The following is a 19,613-nucleotide window of genomic DNA, read 5'->3' on the forward strand; positions in this document are numbered from 1 at the left end:
CTTAGTCATACTGCCACTTTACGTGCTACCAAATCTGAGGATGGCTGCCAGGGGAGGGGCTTAGGTAGAGGGCAGTCATTGGCTGGGGGCAGTATGACCCAGAGATCAGTGATTGGTTACTACTAAGAAAGACAGATCAGAAACGAAACTGATACTGTTTTTTTCTTTACCGAGGATTCCCGGCCTGACGACGGGGAATATTCATGAGCATGTGAATCCATGCCAGACCCATGCTGGAGAATAGCAGTTAAAGGTAAGTAACTTGTTCCTTATAGTCAAATATAATGTTGGACAAGATAAATATTTCAATAGCATGCCTCCTCCTCTTTCACATCTCGCTGTGACCACTCATCTATATGCAGAGGCCCTGCTGGCATTTCAGGTTGTGATTCAACAAGAACCTCACGCCAGAGCTCATCACCAACACACATTTTTCTTGCACATAACGCCCGCCTTGAAAAAGATCTATATTGGGTCGAAACACGTGTCGGCTTAAGTGTGTAATTAAATCACCCTGATAACAAGTTACAATATTTCTCATTTATGTCTTGAACACCATACAGCTAATATCACTGACCCATCACCTATATGTTTCTGGTTCTTACCCAAACCCACTTGAACTTCTCTGAGATGGAAGGGCGTTGTCTCTTAAGAACCCATCACTGCCAGCAGAAACTACTATATTTATCTGTGATCAGCGCAGTGATCTGCATATTCTAGTGCTCTATCCAGTTCATACTTTAAAATTACATCTAGACATTTTGCCACACGTCATGGGAAAAGGTGTGGATAAAAGTGACATGCCTTGCTTATGTGAGCTACAGCATATGGAAACACCTATTCATTTGTTATTTTTGTAACCATTTTGCCTGTGTTAAGTGATTATGAAATAAGAACTCTTGAAGCAGTTTACCCACCCACACTGTAGAAGTTATGAAGAGGAAACTGCTAGGTTTGCTAGGAGTCTATTCTTATAAAGAGCATGGCACCACAGGGAACATATGCTCAAATCTCCTTTACTTTTGTTGAGCTGATCATTTTCTTTTTTACTTTCTTGATGTATTTATTTGTGTTTGAAATATTTATGGTTTTCACGTATTGTTGATGAATTGTCTTATTGACAATGCTGTTCTGATATGTGTATGTTGAATATTTTTTAAATGTTTTGTTAACCTAAAGCGTATCTCAACCAATAAACAATATTTATATCTGGTACAATATAAAAGGGGACGGGTTGATTGATGCAGAAACACACATAATGCATGTTTTCATCCACATAGAGACAATTTAGCCTTTCATCCTTCTGAAATTGAAGAAATGTGCAATGAGTTTAATAGCATAAATTATTTAACAGCCCAGATCCATTATCCTTTTAGTAGCCTGGTATGAAAAAGCTAAGAGTGTCATATTACGTGGATCTTGGAATCATTGCATTACTCTACGTGAATACTTTACCTAACCAACAATTGATACTCTCTAAAATTATTGTTGTCTTTTCTATTAGCTGGACATAATCTAGAGTTGCTGGAGCCATTAGTTAAATTCCAGATTGGCCTGAAAAAATTGGCTCTTCATGAGGAAGAACATGTACTTTTAATGGCAATCTGCATTGTTTCTTCTGGTAAGTACCAACATCCTAGCCCACTTCACACAGGCTACTGTTACAGGCTGAAATATGTTCAATTTGAGTTCATAACCCAATGTGTGCTCACTTGAAAAATGTTAGTAAAACAAGAACCCCCAAAAATAACTTTGTTCACAGTAGCAAATGTCAGCAATTCCCCTCTTGATTGCTGGTTTACAGTAGCTGAAACTCTGCAAGAACAAATATGCAACTATTATGCAAAACTTGCCTGCACCAGATCTATGTAAATTCTTAGTAACAGGGGCAGCTCATCTATATTAAATGATGGAGCGTCATCAAAAGCATGTAAATGTGGTTTTAGTTTACTTTTTCAGTTCCCTAGCTCATGTTTTGCTACCTCAACCTTGAATGGCCCATTGGGGATGCAGGCCAGGGAACTGCAGGCATACATGTGTGTAAGGGGTGCTCATGTGCCTCCCCACATATGTAGGTCTTATTGGGCAGGGAGATGGAGGTACTCGCACTCCACTGTTCCTGTCAGCAGGAACCTGGTTCCTGGCTGCATAGAGCGCTAGAGCTTGCAGAGCAGCTGAGGAGGAGGCGACGTCGATCAGGAAGGAACAAACATGAAAAAATAAATGTTTTATTTGTGTGTGTGAGGCTGTGAAGGTGTATATGTGCCTGTGGCGAAATGACTACTGCTCTACCGGAGTGCTGGAATGAGCAGTAGCTAATCCGCTCACTTCCGTCTAACTACTACTAAACCTGCAATGATCCCAACCATAAAGGAGAACCAGGCGCAGCCCCGCAGGTATACTTCCTTCACCTCTTTTAGTAACATGGACCAAGGGCCGGCCATATCTTCAGGAAGGGTGTGAGCTGATACATTTACAACACAAACAACAATAGTGCAGTGGTACCAGAATAAAAGAATGGCTAACTAAGGTTCTATAAAAATAAGATCTTTCAATAAACTAATAAATGCACACAACTAATTTAAAACACTAAAATCATTTTGTTGTGATAGAAACACAAAGAATGCAGATTAAAGGGGCTGTCTGGTTTGAAAAGCAGTGGTTCTCGGTTAAGATTTCAGGAGCAATGTAATTGTCAAGGATTTATCTTTACAAAGACGAAGAAGGGGAGCTTAAAAATAATAAAGGTCCTATAAGGTGGACAGGATCTCTTCAATTACATTATATTCTTGTCTTTGGGGCTCCACAGCATCGAGCCTTGCTTTTCATCATTGAACAGTGAATTTGCGTGCTCTCTGCGCTTGACTGTGTCAGGGTAGGGAGCTATTGCTGTGGATCCAACAATGGAGGGCTGTTCGGCAACGGTTCAGGGGTCGAACACTCTAGGGATGGCAAGCAATGCTGGGTAGGTGTCGCTGGAAGATTTGGTGACCTCAGTTGTGGAGATGCAGAGACTCCCCTTCAGAGGGGAGTGGGCTAGACAGACTCAACATGACATTGAGGTACTAGAGAGGCAACAGTTTTGAGTTTTATTTATTTTATTTTAGTTTATTGGTAAGGCGTTTATACATCAATAAAATGGTGTTTCAAAGTGCCCAGACGGCAAAGGGAAGGGAACAAGGGAAACCAGCAAGACAATGGAGTATGCAAAAATACAGGGAAGAAGGCAGTCCTACTTGACCTTGTGAACATTTGGATCGTGCAAGTGCAGAGGGAGAGAAGGTGAAAGGGGTAGTGCTAGAGGATCCACATAGGTGAAATGCCAGGGAGGTAGTTGCACGGCAACAGGTAAGTGCAGGAGTCAGTTGCGAAGGCACCAGGTAAGTGCCAGGCCATGGCCATTGGATGGAGCAGGGTACACCGGTCCATCTAATAAGTGCTGGCCTGTGAGGCCGAGTGGTGCCGAAGGTAAGTGCAGGGGGGGAGCAGATGCTGTGGGCGCTTGGACAGAAGGCCAGAACCCGTAAGAACACAAAGGCCCAGGCCACCAATCACAGCTATTTTGGGGTTTAGCATGGGAGGGTTAGAGGGAAGGAGGAGGAAAAGAGGGGAGTCTTGAGGTGTTTGCAGAACTTCAGGAGATCCCGCTCAAGACAGAGAAAGGGGGAGGCTGTTTCAGAGAAGGGAGCCAGCTGAGGAGAGGGAACTGCCGCCAGTTCTCTGCTTAGAGAAACTCTTGACAAGCAGAGATTTGGAGCCGGAGGATTGGGGGGGTCTGGAAGGAGAGTATTTGGTAAGAGGAAATTACAGATAGCATGGTCCCTGGCCCCAGACAGTTTTATGGATGACGCAGAGGGTTTTAAATTTGATCCTTGCAGCAACCGGGAACCAGTAGAGAGATTTTAGTGCTGGAGAGATATGGTCCCTGTGCTTATGGCCAGGGATAAGTCTTGCAGCCCTATAATGGATTGCTGGAGGGGTAGGAAGAAGGTAGATTAAGGAAGAGGCTGTTGAAGTAGTCCAGCCTGGAGAGTACCAGAGCTCTGGTGACATTGAGCTTCTGGGGGAAAGTGAGGAAAGTGAGGATGCCCATGAGGAAATGGGCCTACTTGGCAAGGTCCAAGATGTGAGTAATGAAAGAGAAAGATGAGTCGAAGTTAACTCCCAGATTTCTGGCCTCGGAGGGGGAAAGAAGGGAGCAGGGGTCCAGATAGGAAGAATCTCAGTCTTGCTGGCATGGAGCCTTGGGTCATTGGAGGAACACCAAGAATGGATAGCAGACAGGCAGTCGGGAATGACAGAGCGGGTCAGAAGAGATGCAGTGGGTAGTCTGAAGAAGATCTGGGTGTCCTCTGCATAACGCTGGAAGTGTAGTGAGAAGGTGAGCCATAGGAGTGCGATGTTAAAGAGCCAGGGTGGAGAAAGATGTGGGTGAGGAGAAATAACCCAGGATAACTTGGCAGGGTCGGTCAATGAGGAAAGTCAGCCAGGCAGTGCACGCTCCGATATAGCAAGGGCATCATGGAGCCGTTTTATGAGGTTGCAGTGGTTAACCGTGTCAAAAGCAGAGGAGAGATCGAGTAGAATAAGAACAGCAGGAAATTTGGATTCGAGCAATGCGAGCAGTTCTTCACAGGTGTTCAGGAGGGCAGTTTCTGTCCCTTTTGGATGCTCAGAATCCAGATTGATGGCCGTGCAGGCAATCAACAAGCTCAGTATGCTCTGTTAGTTCGGGGAAGACCAACTTTTCCAGAAGTTTCCCAAGGAAGGGAGTGAAAGAGATGGGGCGGTAGTTAGCTGGACATGAGGGATCGGCCAAAGGCTTTTTCAGGAGGGGACGCACAAGCGAGTGCTTGAGCGAAGAGTGGAAAGACCAGTGGCAAGAGAGTGATTGCAGAAGTCTGCAAGTTCAGGGGCAAGGGAACCTATATTGTCCTTAATAGTTCTGGAAGAACAGGGGAGACCTGTTTGGAAGAGACCTTCGTAGAGCGCACAACTCCAGTGACCTTGTCTGGTGGGATAGGAGAAAAGGACGAAAGCATGGATGCAGGAGGAGGTGGGGCCAAAGGCGGCAGGTGTTAGGGAGAATTCTCTGTTAAGGCTAATTTCCCAAACCTAGTGAGTCCCCCAGCAGCTTTGCTGGATTTTTGGGGTTTATTTTTTTCTCCTGCTAAGAGTGAGACTCTTTTTCTCCCACTCTTAGACATTATTTGAGTAATCCTTTGACTTTGGAATGTGTTTTATGGGCTATGGGGTCTTTTACTCCATAGGGTTTCATGTGGTTTTTGGTAAGTGTGTTACACAGCACCGTCAGTGCAGTAACACAGGGGTGTCATAGTGACCCCCAAACATAGACTCCATACCCTGGGACTGACTACTGTCTCCCAGGGCATGTAAAGTCGCCATTGGCTTTATTAGTCCAAATTTGTGAACAGAGCCAGTACAAACCATCATATTGTGGAAGTACTGGAAGCGGTTAATTAGATTACCCCTGGGTCTGTTTTCGAGGGGGCACATTGCAGTCCCCCCTCGACGAGTTTCTGGCTGGTGGCAGTGGTTACCACGCAAAATATTCCTTAAGAATATTTACTATGGGATTTTCCCATTCATTTTAAACGCAACACTTTTTGGTGCAATGTTAAAGATACCGCTGGGTTATTTATTCCCCGGTTGGGTCTATTCGCCAGGACTCGGTTTTAAAATGGCATTTGTGTTCGCCTCTGTAACTCCAACCCAAGTCGAGCCCTTTGTTCCACTTTTTGGCGGGCTTCTCCACAGAAGCCTCCAAAAGTGGTGCCACTCTATCTGGGTATACAGGATGTGTGGGAGGGGGGGTTTAGGCACCCTGGACTGAGTTGCCTCGGCAACTCAAGTCGCACTCTTGCGTGATTGGCCCAGTGGTGAGCCACCCGGCTCACCACTTAGCATGTTTGAGTGACAGCTAGGACTGATGAATGGGGGTTTTCTGCATAAAAGCAGGGCTTTGGGGACTGGGACTTCAGACGTCGCCACAGGACCAAAGAATCCGAATAGGGAGAAGCTGAGCCGACCTGCAACGACGACACCACCGGTGGAGCCCTACTGAACCGACTTACCACTTCTTCCAACAACAGAGGAGATCTTCATCCCGAAGAGTCTTCTTCCTTTGACTGGTGGGGATAACCAGTTTGCCCGCCTTTTCGCCTCCCCGGAGCATCTCGTGGCTGTCTTGCCTGTGCCAAGCACCCCGGCAACCGGAATACCACGTTTTACCACTACCGCGAATAAAAGGGTAGTACCTTTTAACCGGAGAACTCCGCGGCTGGTTTCTTCCCTGGCAGTGCAATGACCTTCAGCTTTCCTCCACGTCGAGATCTTCTCTTCCTCTGGACGACGCCGCGACTTGCACTCACTGCCAGGAAAAACTGCCCCCGCTGGAGGATTCTCCCCACTTTCAAGGTACTGTGTCCGCCTGGCCTCCCTCGCAACGGCTGTGTGGGGTGCCTCATAAATCCTCAATTTACCACTTGGGTTGGCCGTAGGCTGGCTAACTGAACTTTTCTGAGCTGAACTAATTCCTTTTTAAACTCTCTGCAAGACTTTTCAAGCCTTTTAAACTGTGTGATCTTGGGCGCATTGGTGTTCTACTCTCTCTAAGAGGGAGCCGGGCCTCTGAACTTTTTGCTCACAAGTACACTTTTACTTTCCTGCCTTGCTGAGTGCTTCTAAAGTATTGTGTTGTGTGTTTTTCTAATTTCTGCCTTTTCCCTCCCTTTTTTGATAACTTATTGGAGTGCCATCTTTAGTTAAGCGCTCACTTCTGCCTGAAAATAAGTGGTGTTAACTAAGACTTGTCTAATAAGGAATAAGGGATGTATATATATTAATAGTGACTGTGTTTTTGAACTTGCTTACAATAATAGTGCTGGAGTAGTTCTAAGTGTGTCTTTAAATAAGTAATTATATACTTGATACTAAAACTCTGGTCAGTGTTTGCTTGTGCTACTGTATTTTGGTACCTATCTTGTATACTCTATATACGGTCTAACTCTTCTTGAGAGAAGTCTGGCTGCTCAGCCACAGCTACCAGGTAAATCTGGGTGGTACAGACTGCTACCAATTGGGTTTACTGCCATCACCTGTAGTCTTAAGCCTTTTGCAGTGCTCCCTAAGGGAACTGCACAGGTTTCTGCCTAACAGCAGGGCAGAGGCATGGGGAGGATGAGAGAGAACTCGGGATGTCCTGAGTTTTAGCTGTGAAGTGGGTGGCCTGTGCAGTGCAGAGGGCCTGGGAAGAAAGAGGTGAGGTAGAGACTGCAGATGGAAAGAGTTCAGCCGTGTTAGAAGCTTCAGTGAGACAGGCCTGGATGTGAGCCCACTTCTTGGAGCAAATGGAGAGACGATATTGCCTTTGCAGAAGGCGACGGGCCACAAAGGCAATGGGCCAGTTTATCAGAGGATGAGCTCGAAGTCTGCCACTTTTTCCGTTCGACAGCTCTGCACTTGCATTTCAGGGCTGCTAGATCAGTCTCATTCCAGGTGTTATGCTTGGAGGCTGGTTTTAGGTGAATCCTCATGACAGGGGCAAGAATGTCGAGAGTGTGAGTGACAGCGAGTGCTTCATTGTAGACAGCAGAGTCAGTAGTTAAGTCGGGGGTTGGGCAGAAGGTGGAAGCAAAACCACCAAATGACACTTGCTTCATTTGACGGATGTCTACAAATAAGGCTGGCAGAGCTGAGGGGGTTCGTTTAGAGAGGTCCCAGGTGGGAGGAAAGGAGAGTGTTGTCAGACCGGGATAGCGGGGTGGAGATTGAGGTAGAGAGCAAGTGATCAGAGTGAATGAAGGCACACAGAGTGTGTCCTGCCTAGTGGGTAGGGCCGGAGGAGAATAGAGAGGGGCTGAGGTCACGGAAGAGCGTGGAGGCCGTGACTGAGGAGTCTAATTGGATGTTGAATTCACCCAGGAGAAGGAGATGGTAAGTGGAGGTAAGGAGAGAGGAGGAGAAATCGGGCCATTCTGAAAGAGGCGATGGGGCCCGAGGGCCTGTAGATAGGAGCAATGGTTAAAAATGAAGTGGGAAAGATGCCAGTCTTGCAGACCAGGCTTTCAAAGGATGAGTAGGGCTGGGTGGGTGAAGAAAAGATCCACTCAGGGAAGATCAAGGCTACACCACCGCCAGTGTGGTTTAGACGCCGCTTTGAGATTATCTTGTAGTCATCAGGGAGAAGGGGAGTTAAAATCAGTGACTGAACAGGCGTTGAACCACGTCTCGGTGAGAGTGAGGTTGTCAAGATTAAAGTCTTCAAAGAGGAGGCTGATGTCCGAAGAATGTTTGATAGCAGAGTGATCATTAAGTGTGGCTAATGTTTGATAGCAGAGTGAGCATTAAGTGTGGCTAAGTGAAACCAGTCTCCACCAATAAAGGTTTTCCGAGGGAGGGGTACATTGGGGTGGTACACCTGTCGTAGGTGATGGAGGTCCTGAGATAGAGGAAGGAGGGGTAGCAGGAGCAGGAAGGAAGTTGAGGAGAGACGGCAGGCGCCGGCCAAAGAGGAGATTGAGTTGAGAACCCTGGTCCATGATAGTGCCATGGTGATAGACGTTAATGATGCACCTTGAATATGAGAAGCCAGCCAAGAAAACCTCCCACCTAGTGCCACCATTAATGGGTGAAGAAGAGGAAGGGGAGAGTGTGGAAATCAGATGCAGAGTCCATAGGTCAGGAGAGGGGACAGAAAAGAGGATGTCCCTGACAATTTCTCTGGATGTGGTACTGACGTAGGTGTCTGCAATAGCTAATTCAGAATTGCAAGAAAGGAGATTTCTTTTTTGAAACTTTTTCCCTCCAGACTTCATGAGGGGGGATAGGTGATAGCATAGCAGTTAGAGTTGATCGCAGAGACGGAGAGAACCATAGAGGGCGATGGAGAGGGGTGTAAGGAAGGCGTAGAAACCGCACAAGCATGAGACAGCTCACCAGGCGGCCTATCGGCTAGCACACCTAGAATTGAGTGCCCCAAAGCACCAAAATAGCACAGAAGTGGAGGTAGCAGCAATTTAAAAAAGCACACCTAGATTTCATTTAGGGAAAGAGCAGCAGTGCACCATTAATAAGGGTTAGGCAAAGTAGGCTGCAGAAGCAGGTAGAAGAGAGATATACAGTAAGTCACCATTGCAAGTTGGAGGAGCACACAGCAGTGTAGGTGTGAGACACTGGATCCAACAGTTGGTGAGCAGTCAGGTGGAATGATGAATGCCCAAGGCAAGTGATCTGGTGTTCTTTCCGGGGCAAGGTGGTGGCACATTGTCAAAGGTCTTGGATCCAGGAAGCAGATTAGCGTAACCTGTGATGGATGGATCAGAGATGCAGCAGAATGCGGGGGGCTGCCTTCCAGGGCCAGACGGGGGCCTTTGTGCCGGGGGGCTGGTTTTCGCCTGCCGGCTCCTGATTGGGCCTGAAGATGGGTTGGGTGGCCAATCGGAAGGCGGGCAGGGCAGTCATCGCAGCATTCCAGTGCTGCAGGGAACGTAGGCCACCATGTTGTAAGGTTCAGGTCTTCAGGCATCACGTGGGCGGAAAGGCCAGAATGGAGTTTGAGGCAGGCCCTCAAGAATGGATGATAGATGGAGGGGGAGTGCATCCCCCAAAAAAGTAAAGCCCAACAGGGCAAGTGGAACATAAAAGCAGCGCTCTTTGCCGCACTGGATTGAATAATGCAGATTTATGCCACAAGCCCAACAGGGCTTACCTTATCCCTGTGGAGATGGAAGACAGTCTCCTGCTGCCTTGTTCTGGCAGCTAGGAAGGAAAGAGGATTCATATGTAGAATCCTCCAGTCCGTGCACACTTTTTAGAACTGTCAATGACAGTGTAAAGTTAAATTCAAAGGTTTGTCCTTAAAACAATTTTCATCGGTAACTCAAACAGCTAGTTAGGGATCAATTACCGCCCGATCCCTCGGCAGTCTTTCGGAATAGTACTTGTACATACTTTACATAATTAGTATGCGTCTGGACTATTGAACGCGCAATGCTATGGGTATGGAGTGAGCATTTCATTACCTTCCTGTGATTCTCCTACAACGTGAACACCCACTAGAATTCTGGGCAGAGTGGGTGAGTGTAATATACTTCCTTTAATCCATTACAGGAACATTACTGCTTGTCATATGTGTCATAAGAGTTCCACACAACCTCACTAGGAGCCTGTATCTCCTACAAGCTCTTCCGACCTCATACGATCTGGATGGTGAACGACAGAATCGTTAAGTGCTTTAGATCCCCCGGGAGTGTCCCTCTTTTTCCACGAACCTTTAAGTGGCCAGCACCACCGAGAGTGGTGAGTGCCTTCTGTTCTTTATATTGTCCTTCATTGATTTATACTGTATATATGACCGTTTAGCCTTCAGGGACGGTAAAGACATCTGTCAGATGTCATTACACATTTATATCACTGCTTTAATATTAAGTTTCTTCTCCACCGACTTACCTTGGGATTTCATCCCCCCATAGGACTAGAGATATATTGCACACTTTATTTTGAGTCCACAGAGAACAAGGAATAGCGAAGGTCTCTACACCTTCAATAAGAACATGATAGTGGCAATACGGCCTGGAAGAGAGGTACAAGTTAATTTCCTTTTTGGTCCTCCGTGCTTTTGATAACTGTCTGGGTACAAAATTGAGTGTTATACACTCAGACTAGCAATAACCAGATTTTGGGGATAATTTACATCCAGATGCTCCATGTATACAAGGAACCTCTATGGGATCTGACACATTGTTTAATCTCTATGCTCATCAATCTTTATTTACTGTCTAATGCATCAGCTATATAGATTGTGTACTCAATTGACTCTATGAATATGTGACTGAATTTGTCCTTTTATAGGATATTCCCTCTGCAGCCCGTAAGGCTCATGAAGAAGAGGCTCCACCCTCGAAACGCATCAGCCAATGTTACTGGACATGCAGATTGTTTTGCCTGAAACTCTCTACAATTAAAATGATATATATTTTCTACAAAATTTGTATTGTATATTTGTTTGAGTTACCGATAAAAATTGTTTTAATGACAAACCTTTGAATTTAACTTTACACTGTCATTGAGGGAGGATTTTACATATGAATCCTCTTTCCTTCCTTGTATTGAGTGGTGGTTCTGTGCCTGGACCATAGTTCCTCCCCTGAACCTGAAAATGTATTTACTTGGTATTTAAGTTATTTAGAATATCTATTCTGAACCTTGGTGTGCACCAATAACCCTTGGATATATTGTGCTGGCAGCTAGCCGGTTCCTCTGATCGTGGGGAGAGAATGCAGCTGGCCAGACAGGGGCCTGTGTGTCGGGGGAAGGCTTTTGCCTGCCGGCTCCTGAACGGCCCTGAAGGTGGGTTGGGTGGCCAATCAGAAGGCGGGCAGGGCAGTCATCACAGCACTCTGCTTCTGCAGGGAACGCAGGCCGCCATCTTGGAAGGTGCAGGACTTCAGGTACCATGTGGGCGGAAAGGCCAGAATGGAGTTTGTGGCAAGTCCTCAGGAATGGATGATGGAGTGGGAGCACATCCCCAGAAAAAGTAAAGCCCAACAGGGCAAATGGAACAAAAAAGTAGCGCTCTTCGCCATGCTGGATGGAATAATGCAGATTTCTCCAGCATTGGATCTTTCATAGATTCAGATGCTTGAATGTTTCCTGTCGTCAGACTGGGAATCCTAAGTGATAAAAATAATTATTACATTTTTTTTATATACCTACATTATTCCATAGAGAATGCATGTAAATAACCCATTGTGGCCTAAGAGCCATTCTATTGTGTAGTCCCTCCACCTCACTTTGGTCCTTTGTGGCCCCAACCAATGAGGTGACGGGGCTTAAGCTCCGCCCCAGTCATCCATCTGCAGATTTTTCACCGCAGTCTATCAGACAGAAGGAATCCTCCAGCTCTCTGAGCTTTCGATTTTGTTTCACCTTTTGCGTGTAGTATATATTTTTTATAATATATTCCAATGTTTTCCCCTCCTTAGGGGTTTTCTATTCTGAGCTTTTGGGATCTGAGAATCCTTTTTCTTGGCACAATTTCATCAAGGGAAGTTCTCAGCATGGCTGAGCTTCAGTCTGCCAAGAAGCCTTCCTTTTTTATGGACTGCACGAGGTGCAGGAAGAAACTGGTCTACATGAAGGACCCACATGACCACTGCATCTACTGCTTATATCCACATGACATCAACAAATGTGGCATTTGCAGGTCTTTCTCCACCAAAGCCCTGCAAGATAGACACAGGAGACTTCTGTTACACCTAGAAGCCAAAGTTCTGTCCTCTGACGAGGAGTCTGCCAAGACAGCTCCTGTGTTGTCTACTAAACCATCTGAGAGACAAACTTCTAAGAGAAGGGCCTCTTCAGTGGAAAGGAGTTCCTCTCCCTCTCATAAGAGTAAGAGAAAGTTGGAATCCACTTCATCCATGCCTCCTTTGGGCTCTGGAGACCACAAGACATGCCATCCTGAAGAAAAAACCACCTCCAAAGGTAAGGAGGCATTTTCAAAAAATCAGGGTTGGGGGGGCAGTCATCCATGGAGAAGCCGTCCATGAGCGGCAGCAAGGTCAGAAACCCACCGACGACCAAGCCGTCGACGAAACCCCCATCAACGATGATGACACTCCAAGCCTCATCGTCCACAATCAAATCCTCGTGTTCTAGGTCAACATCCACGAATTAGTCGTCAACGAAGGAAGCTGGTCACTCGTCGATGAAACTCTCATCCACAAAGCTCTCGTCCATGAATCTCTCATCGACGGAGGGGTATCAACCATCTTCAAAGTCTTCGTCCACGAATCCGCCGTCGACAAAGCCGTCGTCCACGAAACCACAGTCGACGAAAGTACCGTCGATGACACCGAAAAATTATCTGTCTTCTGAAGACGCAGGACCCACAACATCATTCGCGAACGTCACGGATAAACCTTCCAATGTGAGCAGTCTCCCCAAGTCTTTGGGAGTAACGTCTCCAATTTCAGATACTCCTGAGACAGTTGGAGCACAGTTATCACCTTGAAAAGAGATGACAGAATTTCCTGACCTCATTCTGCAAGAGGAGTTCTCAGACACAGAAATTCTTGGTGAGCAACCTTTCCTCATTCCCAAGGAAAACAGCCCTCCTTGGCAACCGAATTCAGAGGACATTGCTGATCCTTATGACCCAGTGCTCATGGCATTGATGCAAAGAATCATCGAGGAATTCAAGGCATCAAGAACAAAAGAATAGGTCATCTGTACCGAAGGAACCTAGGACCCCTCTGAGGGACGTTTCACCTCGGCATAGCACGCCCAGACACTCGCCTTCCAGGAGTAGGCCACAGAAAAGAGCAAGATCACCTGAGCCTCCATGTAGATCCAGGAGCAGAACACTCAGTGCTTCACCGACAAGAGTCCCCTCTCCAGCATCACCACATAGACCTTGATCTTCGGTTCTCGATCCAACTATGGTGCCTCCATCTGTGTCAGTCTCTGATTGACAAGAGGATCCGTTCAGGGATTTCTAAGATCCTGAGGAAGGTGAGATCATGCAGGAGCCTGATGCTCCCATTGAATGGGATAATTATATTGTTGAGAAGCCCGGAAAGAAAGAAAGACTCTCCAGGTGATTCTTCACCTCCGGACGATTTAGTATCGTTTCATACTATCATCGGTAAAGTTGCAGACTTGTTCAAATTACAAGTTATATCGGAAGAGAAGAAGTCAGTGCTTTATGAGCACAGGGACAAGCGCAGAAGAACAGTTAACACCATTCTTCTTCTCGACACCATATGGGAGTCTGGGTCAAAGATATTGGCCACACCTTTATCCACACCTGTGTTCGTCTCAAGACCTGAAAAGAAGTACAAGGCACCTGACTTAGCACCACTTTGTTTAAGGGGTCATACTAAGCCAGACTCAGTTATTACAGTAGCGGCCAAAAAGAAGTTAGCCAACCCGTATTCACCACTGTCAGCACCACCAGACAAGGAAGGTCGTAAACTGGAAGCCATGGGTAGAAAGGTGTCATCACCTTTCTACCCATGGGTAAGGGTAAGCCAATTTTTTTCAACGCTGGAATGCAATAACATCGGACAAGTGGGTATTACAGGTGGTCCGCAAGGGTCACACCATAGAATTCATAGACCAACCTCCCTCACTTGCTCCCACCCCTTGCAAGGTTCACATGCTGTGACACGTCATTGCAGAAGTTCAGAAATTACTGCACAAAGCAGCTATAGAACTAGTTCCTTATCCCCAGAAGGGAAAGGTTTCTACTTCTGTTTCTTTCTAATCAAGAAAAAGAACGGCCAATGGAGGCCCATATTGGACTTGAGGGCACTCAACAAATACATCAAATTCAAAAGGATATCCCTGCAAGGGGTCTTACCGTGGCTGAACAGAAATGACTTCCTAGCAACTCTGTACTGAGAAGACGCATACTTCCACATTCCAATTCATCCTGCCCACAGACAGTTCCTTAGGTTTACTATACGAGACCTGCATTTCCAATTCCGGGTACTCCCGTTCGGGCTAAAATCAGCACTGAGGTTATTTACCAAATGCCTGGCACCCGTAGCAGCAAACCTCAGAAGATTGTGAACTGAGGTATTTCCATATTTGGACGACTGGTTGATAAGGGCAAGCTCCTACAATCAAGCTCACTTGGCAGTATCGAAAACGATAGAACTCTTAAAAGGGTTAGGTTTTTCGATAAAGATAAAATCCTGCTCAGTACCCAGCAAGACGGTTCTCTTCCTGGGAGCCGAGTTCGACATCACCATTCCCAGGGTAAGACCAGCGGCGGACAGAGTAGCAGCCATCCTCCGCTCGATGTCATTGTTCCTAGAAAAAGAGACAACCACGGTACGCTCTTTCAAATCCCTCCTGGGCATGATGTCCTCATGTATATTTCTCATACCAAATTGCAGACTTTGCATGAGACCAATCCAGGAGGCCCTGGACCACCAATGGAAACAAGCGATAGGTTCATGGGAAGATGTAGTCCATATACCGAAGACAGTACACAAGGCACTTCGATGGTGGAATACTCAGCAGAACCTGCTCCAAGGGATGTCATTCCAGGTACCAACATCTACTCTTCTCTTAAGGACAGATGTGTCCCTTTCGGGATGGGGAGCGCACTTGGCGGACCTCCAAACGAAAGGGTCTTGATCAGACCAGGAATCACAGCTCCACATCAATGTCCTAGAGATCAGGGCGATACTATGGGCTCTAAAAGCTTTCCTTCCAGTAGTGGTGGGCCAAGTATTGACCATCCCGACAGACAATACAACCTCCATGCACTACACAAACAAGCAAGGGGGCACAAAGTCAGAGATCTTATCACAGGAAGCTCAACTGCTATGGTCATGGGCCTTACACCACAAAGTCCAGATCAGGGCGGAACATCTCCCGGGCGTGGACAATGTCCTAGCGGACAAACTGAGCAGGGATTACGCATCATCCCACGAATGGGAGCTAGCCAAAAAAGGAAATCCAACCGATGTTCTCTGTATGGTGCCAGCCACAGATCGACCTCTTTGCCACCAGAGTCAACAGAAAATGTCAAGCATTTGCCTCAAGGTACCCGGAACATCAGTCAACAGGAGATGCATTCTTAGTGGACTGGACAGGGAAATTCCCCCATTCCACTCATAGCCAGAATTCTGCGCAGAATGAAGGAGCAGGACTGCTCCATGATTCTAATAGCGCCGGACTGGGCGCGATAGATCTGGTACCCGACTCTGCAGCATCTATCCCGATGGCCTCCAATTCGCCTCCAGGCACATCATACCTCTTGACTCAGCAGAACCACAAAGTCCTCCACCACGACCCAGCGAGCCCAAACTCATGGACTTGAGCCTTCCGGCGGACTGCTGGGACATAAACGGGGCCTCTAGAGCCCCCTCGACAAGAATCACCTACGTGCGAAAATGGACCTGTTCTCGAAGTGGTGTGAAACATCTACGATTAAGCCACTTACAGCTTCGGTAGAACAGATACTACCTTACTTATTACATTTGTCTAAGGCAGGTCTCTCCCTATCCTCCATCAAAGTTCACCTGTCTGCCATATCGGCATACACGACGACTCCGGAAGTACTGTCATTACTCTCTCTTCCGGCTATCAAGATCTTCCTGAAGGGGTTGATGCGTACGTACCCTCCTACGCTCTCATCAATCCCTTTCTGGAGCCTAAACATAGTACTAACGGCCCTCATGGAACCCCCTTTCGAACCTATTCACAGATGTGAAATAAAATTCTTATCTTGGGAAATGGCATTTTGATAGCCATGACATTGGCCAGGAGGATCAGTGGATTACAAGCCTTGTCTTCAGAACCTCCTTTTACTTTGTTTCAGCAAGACCGTGTCATTTTGAGAACACACCCAAAATTTCTGTCCAAGGTCTTATCGGAAATGACACTCACAGAGCGCATTGTTCTACCTTCTTTATTCCGGAACCATGCCTCGGAAGCGGAAAGAGCTTTGCATTCTCTAGATGTGACTAGAGTTTTGAAATTCTACTTGCAGAGGACTAAAGAGTTCCGCTCATCCAACAGGCTGTTCATTGCCTTTTCTGGTCGCACAAAAGGGCAGCATATCTCCAAACAAAGTCTGGCTAGATGGGTCTCTTTATGCATCACCCACCGTCATCAATTGAAGGGCGACCCCCTCACCAAACCACCCTCAGCACACTCCATCAGAGGGAGAGCGGCATCAGTAGCGTTTCACGCAGGGGGTACCCTTGAAGGACATTTTCAGAGCCGCTACCTGAAGCACTCTGCACATGTTCGCTAAACACTACTGCTTAGCAGAAGATGCCAACTATGAATCTGCAGTCGGACAGGCAGTGCTGCACCACCTCTTTGGTGCATAGTCCGACATCTAGTGGAAGCTGCAGAGTATTACAGTTTGTTTTTCGAAACTCGAAAATGAGCGTCGACACAGGGCATGCCAGTAATACTATCCCTAGTGTGACGTATACTGTACCCATGATCCCTCAGGCGTCTAGGACCCTCAGATTGTTTTTTTCCACAATACTGGTCGGAAGCATTCCGCCATTTTCCCTGGCCTTAGCCATACTTTTGCTAAAATATTGTTATATTTCCCCATTTCTCCACCCCAACGTCGAGTCACCGAACATCCACACTCGACGCCGGCACGGAGAAAGAATCGACTGTCGAGAGCTGCACAACGAATTTGTGCCTCGGACGGCCTCTGGCCTCGGCCCTGCAAGTAGGGAGAGTGGGGGTGGACATACTCTACACTCTTTTGGTATATAGGTACATTCTTTTATATTCCTACGCTTATTAGCCCGCTGCCACAAGGTGCGTATGGAGGGTACCCCTTTCCAATTTTGCCCCAAGTGCAACCGCAAGTACCTTTGGGTTGACAGGCGCACCACGTGCAATCTCTGCTTACCAAGGGACCACCCCGAGGTTAACTGCAGAGTGTGTAGTAGGTTCGAACCGAAAACACTCAAGGACCGTTCGATCAAGCGTTGGGGCCACCACGCCAGGCGTCAAGAGGCCATGGCAGCGGAGGGCACCTTCATCGATGGCAGCGACGCCGTGCTTTCGGACGGCGAGGGCAAGTGGCGTCAATTGACAGACAAGCGCAAGTCCGCGACCTCGGAAGGTCGTCCGGCAGGGGCTATGGGGAAGACCCCCGGCGACACAAGCGCTACCCACTGCACTTCCACAAAACACATTATGTCCAACCGAGACTCGACGCGCACGTCGAGTACTCGGAAAGAGGCACATAGAGAACGGTCCGAATCGGTGTCCTCTGGGCGTTCTCCAACTAGATCGCCGCAGGACTCCAGGCAACCATCCACTGTTGCCAGAAGTGCCTTGCTCCCCAAGGTAACGGAGGTTCGATCGTCAGAAGACCAAACCGACCTCTATCGCAAGTCTGCACTCCAGGAGTCGGCGTCAACAGGCCACGCAACGGCTGCTCCCGAGTCCCAACCTCCACTATCCAGAGATAGGGACTCTACCCCCGAACCTTGGCGCCAGGCGTCAAAAGGCTCCGGAGGGGCGAAAAAACAGGGTAAACACTCTTCCACACACGGGGAAGGGGAAAAACAACAGAGGAAGCAGTCTCAGCCTCCTTCCACACCTCAAAAACATTCTATCCCTCTTAAACAGATGGACAAGTCTGTCTTCTGTTATCCCAAAGACCCCCGTTCAAACCAGTAGGTCTAGTCTAGATAAGACAGGGAAAGGCCTTCAAGAAAGAATCATTCCCAGTTCAAGAGAATGGTCTACTGATGAGTCATGTCAAGGATGTCATCATTGGCAGATTTCTACCCCAAAAACCCTGAACACTTTCTCTCTTTTACCCCCGCCGGGTCAACTCCCTCAGGCTCTAAGGATCCTATACCCCCAAGTAAGAAGTCCCAGGTTGAAGCTCCTACTTCAGACCCCTTCAGTATACAGCCCTATTCTCAATATCAAGGAGATCCATCCCTTTATGAGGATCCAGATTTTGGCATGTTGGAAGAACAAACTGGGACTGGCTACTATGGGGATGACGAGGACCAAGAAGAGGAGGAGGACGACAACCCAGATACCTACAGGCTAGGTTCCCCGGTAGATAAAGAACCCCAGGTTACCGACTCCCCTGTCGATAACCAGCCTCTCTTGAATGAAGTGCTGTCCAGAGCGGTAGAACACTTCCACAGTGACACCCAGGGTGCTCAGGAAGAGAGGGACTTTGCCGAGGAGTTAGTGGGAGAAAGGAGACCTGTTGCCCAGGCCATCCCTATCCTTAAGTCAATACAAAGGAGGATAGACCCTTTCCTTGTTAATCCCTATCTCTCTAGGGCGGTAAACCTCAGAGTTGAGTTGCTTTTCAGGGCAGCCCAAACAGACCCACTGTACATGAGAGGGCATCTGAAACCGGACTCCCTGGTAGTTACAAACACCCGTAAGAGGGCGGGAACACGCTTGTCATCATCGGAAGCCCCTCCCGACAAGGAGAGCAAGAAGATTTATGGCTTGGGCAGGAAAGTAGCCTCCACTTCCGCCTACCATGCAAGGATTGCCAACTCCACCACCCTGCTGGCGAGTTACAACTGCCACCAGTGGGAAGAAGTCGCAGCACTCATAGATTCCGCCCCAGAACCCTTAAAAAGCCAATTGGCACAAGTTTCGGCAGAAGGAAGAGCCGTGTCCGGTTGCATATTAAAGGCAACCTTTGATGCCGCGGATAACGCCGGCCGATTGATAGCAGAAGGTACTGTTATCAAAAGGCATGCTTGGTTGCGACAGTCTCAGTTCAAAGCCGAAACCCAGGCTTCATTGATAGACAAACCGGTGGAGCCGGAACTATTGTTTGGAAAGGCGGTCGAGGACGTGCTGAAAAATGCCAAGGACGAGCATGAGACATTCAAATCCCTAGGCCAGCTAACCAATAAACCCCCAAACCAGAGAGGGAATGGCAATTTTCGTCGCCCACACGGACAAAATTCCCAGAGAGGGTCTAACTATTCCCTGGGGCAGGGTACACAATGGAACAACAGCCAGCAGTCTACCCAGGGTTATGGCAGGGGTAATAAGAGAGGGCGTGGTAAGGGTAGAGGCAGCCCCAGTAGAGGCGGCGGCGGCAC

General features: G+C 47.5%; 1 protein-coding gene across 3 annotated transcripts in view; it reads left to right on the forward strand.

Annotated features, from left to right (window-relative positions):
• Positions 1–19,613, forward strand: part of VDR (vitamin D receptor) — a 621,180-nt gene that overhangs the window by 550,086 nt on the left and 51,481 nt on the right. For 2 of the 3 annotated variants that reach the window (XM_069653184.1, XM_069653183.1), the window contains one exon: positions 1,505–1,621. In XM_069653184.1, the coding sequence (XP_069509285.1) occupies positions 1,505–1,621 (117 nt within the window). Of the gene's footprint in view, positions 1–1,504; positions 1,622–10,872; positions 10,966–19,613 lie in introns of those variants that run through there. The other variant, XM_069653185.1, reaches the window with a different exon arrangement.

The sequence above is a fragment of the Ambystoma mexicanum genome, chromosome 3q (assembly GCF_040938575.1).
Source record: "Ambystoma mexicanum isolate Mex_15411 chromosome 3q, UKY_AmexF1_1, whole genome shotgun sequence".
NCBI classification, from domain to species: domain Eukaryota; kingdom Metazoa; phylum Chordata; class Amphibia; order Caudata; family Ambystomatidae; genus Ambystoma; species Ambystoma mexicanum.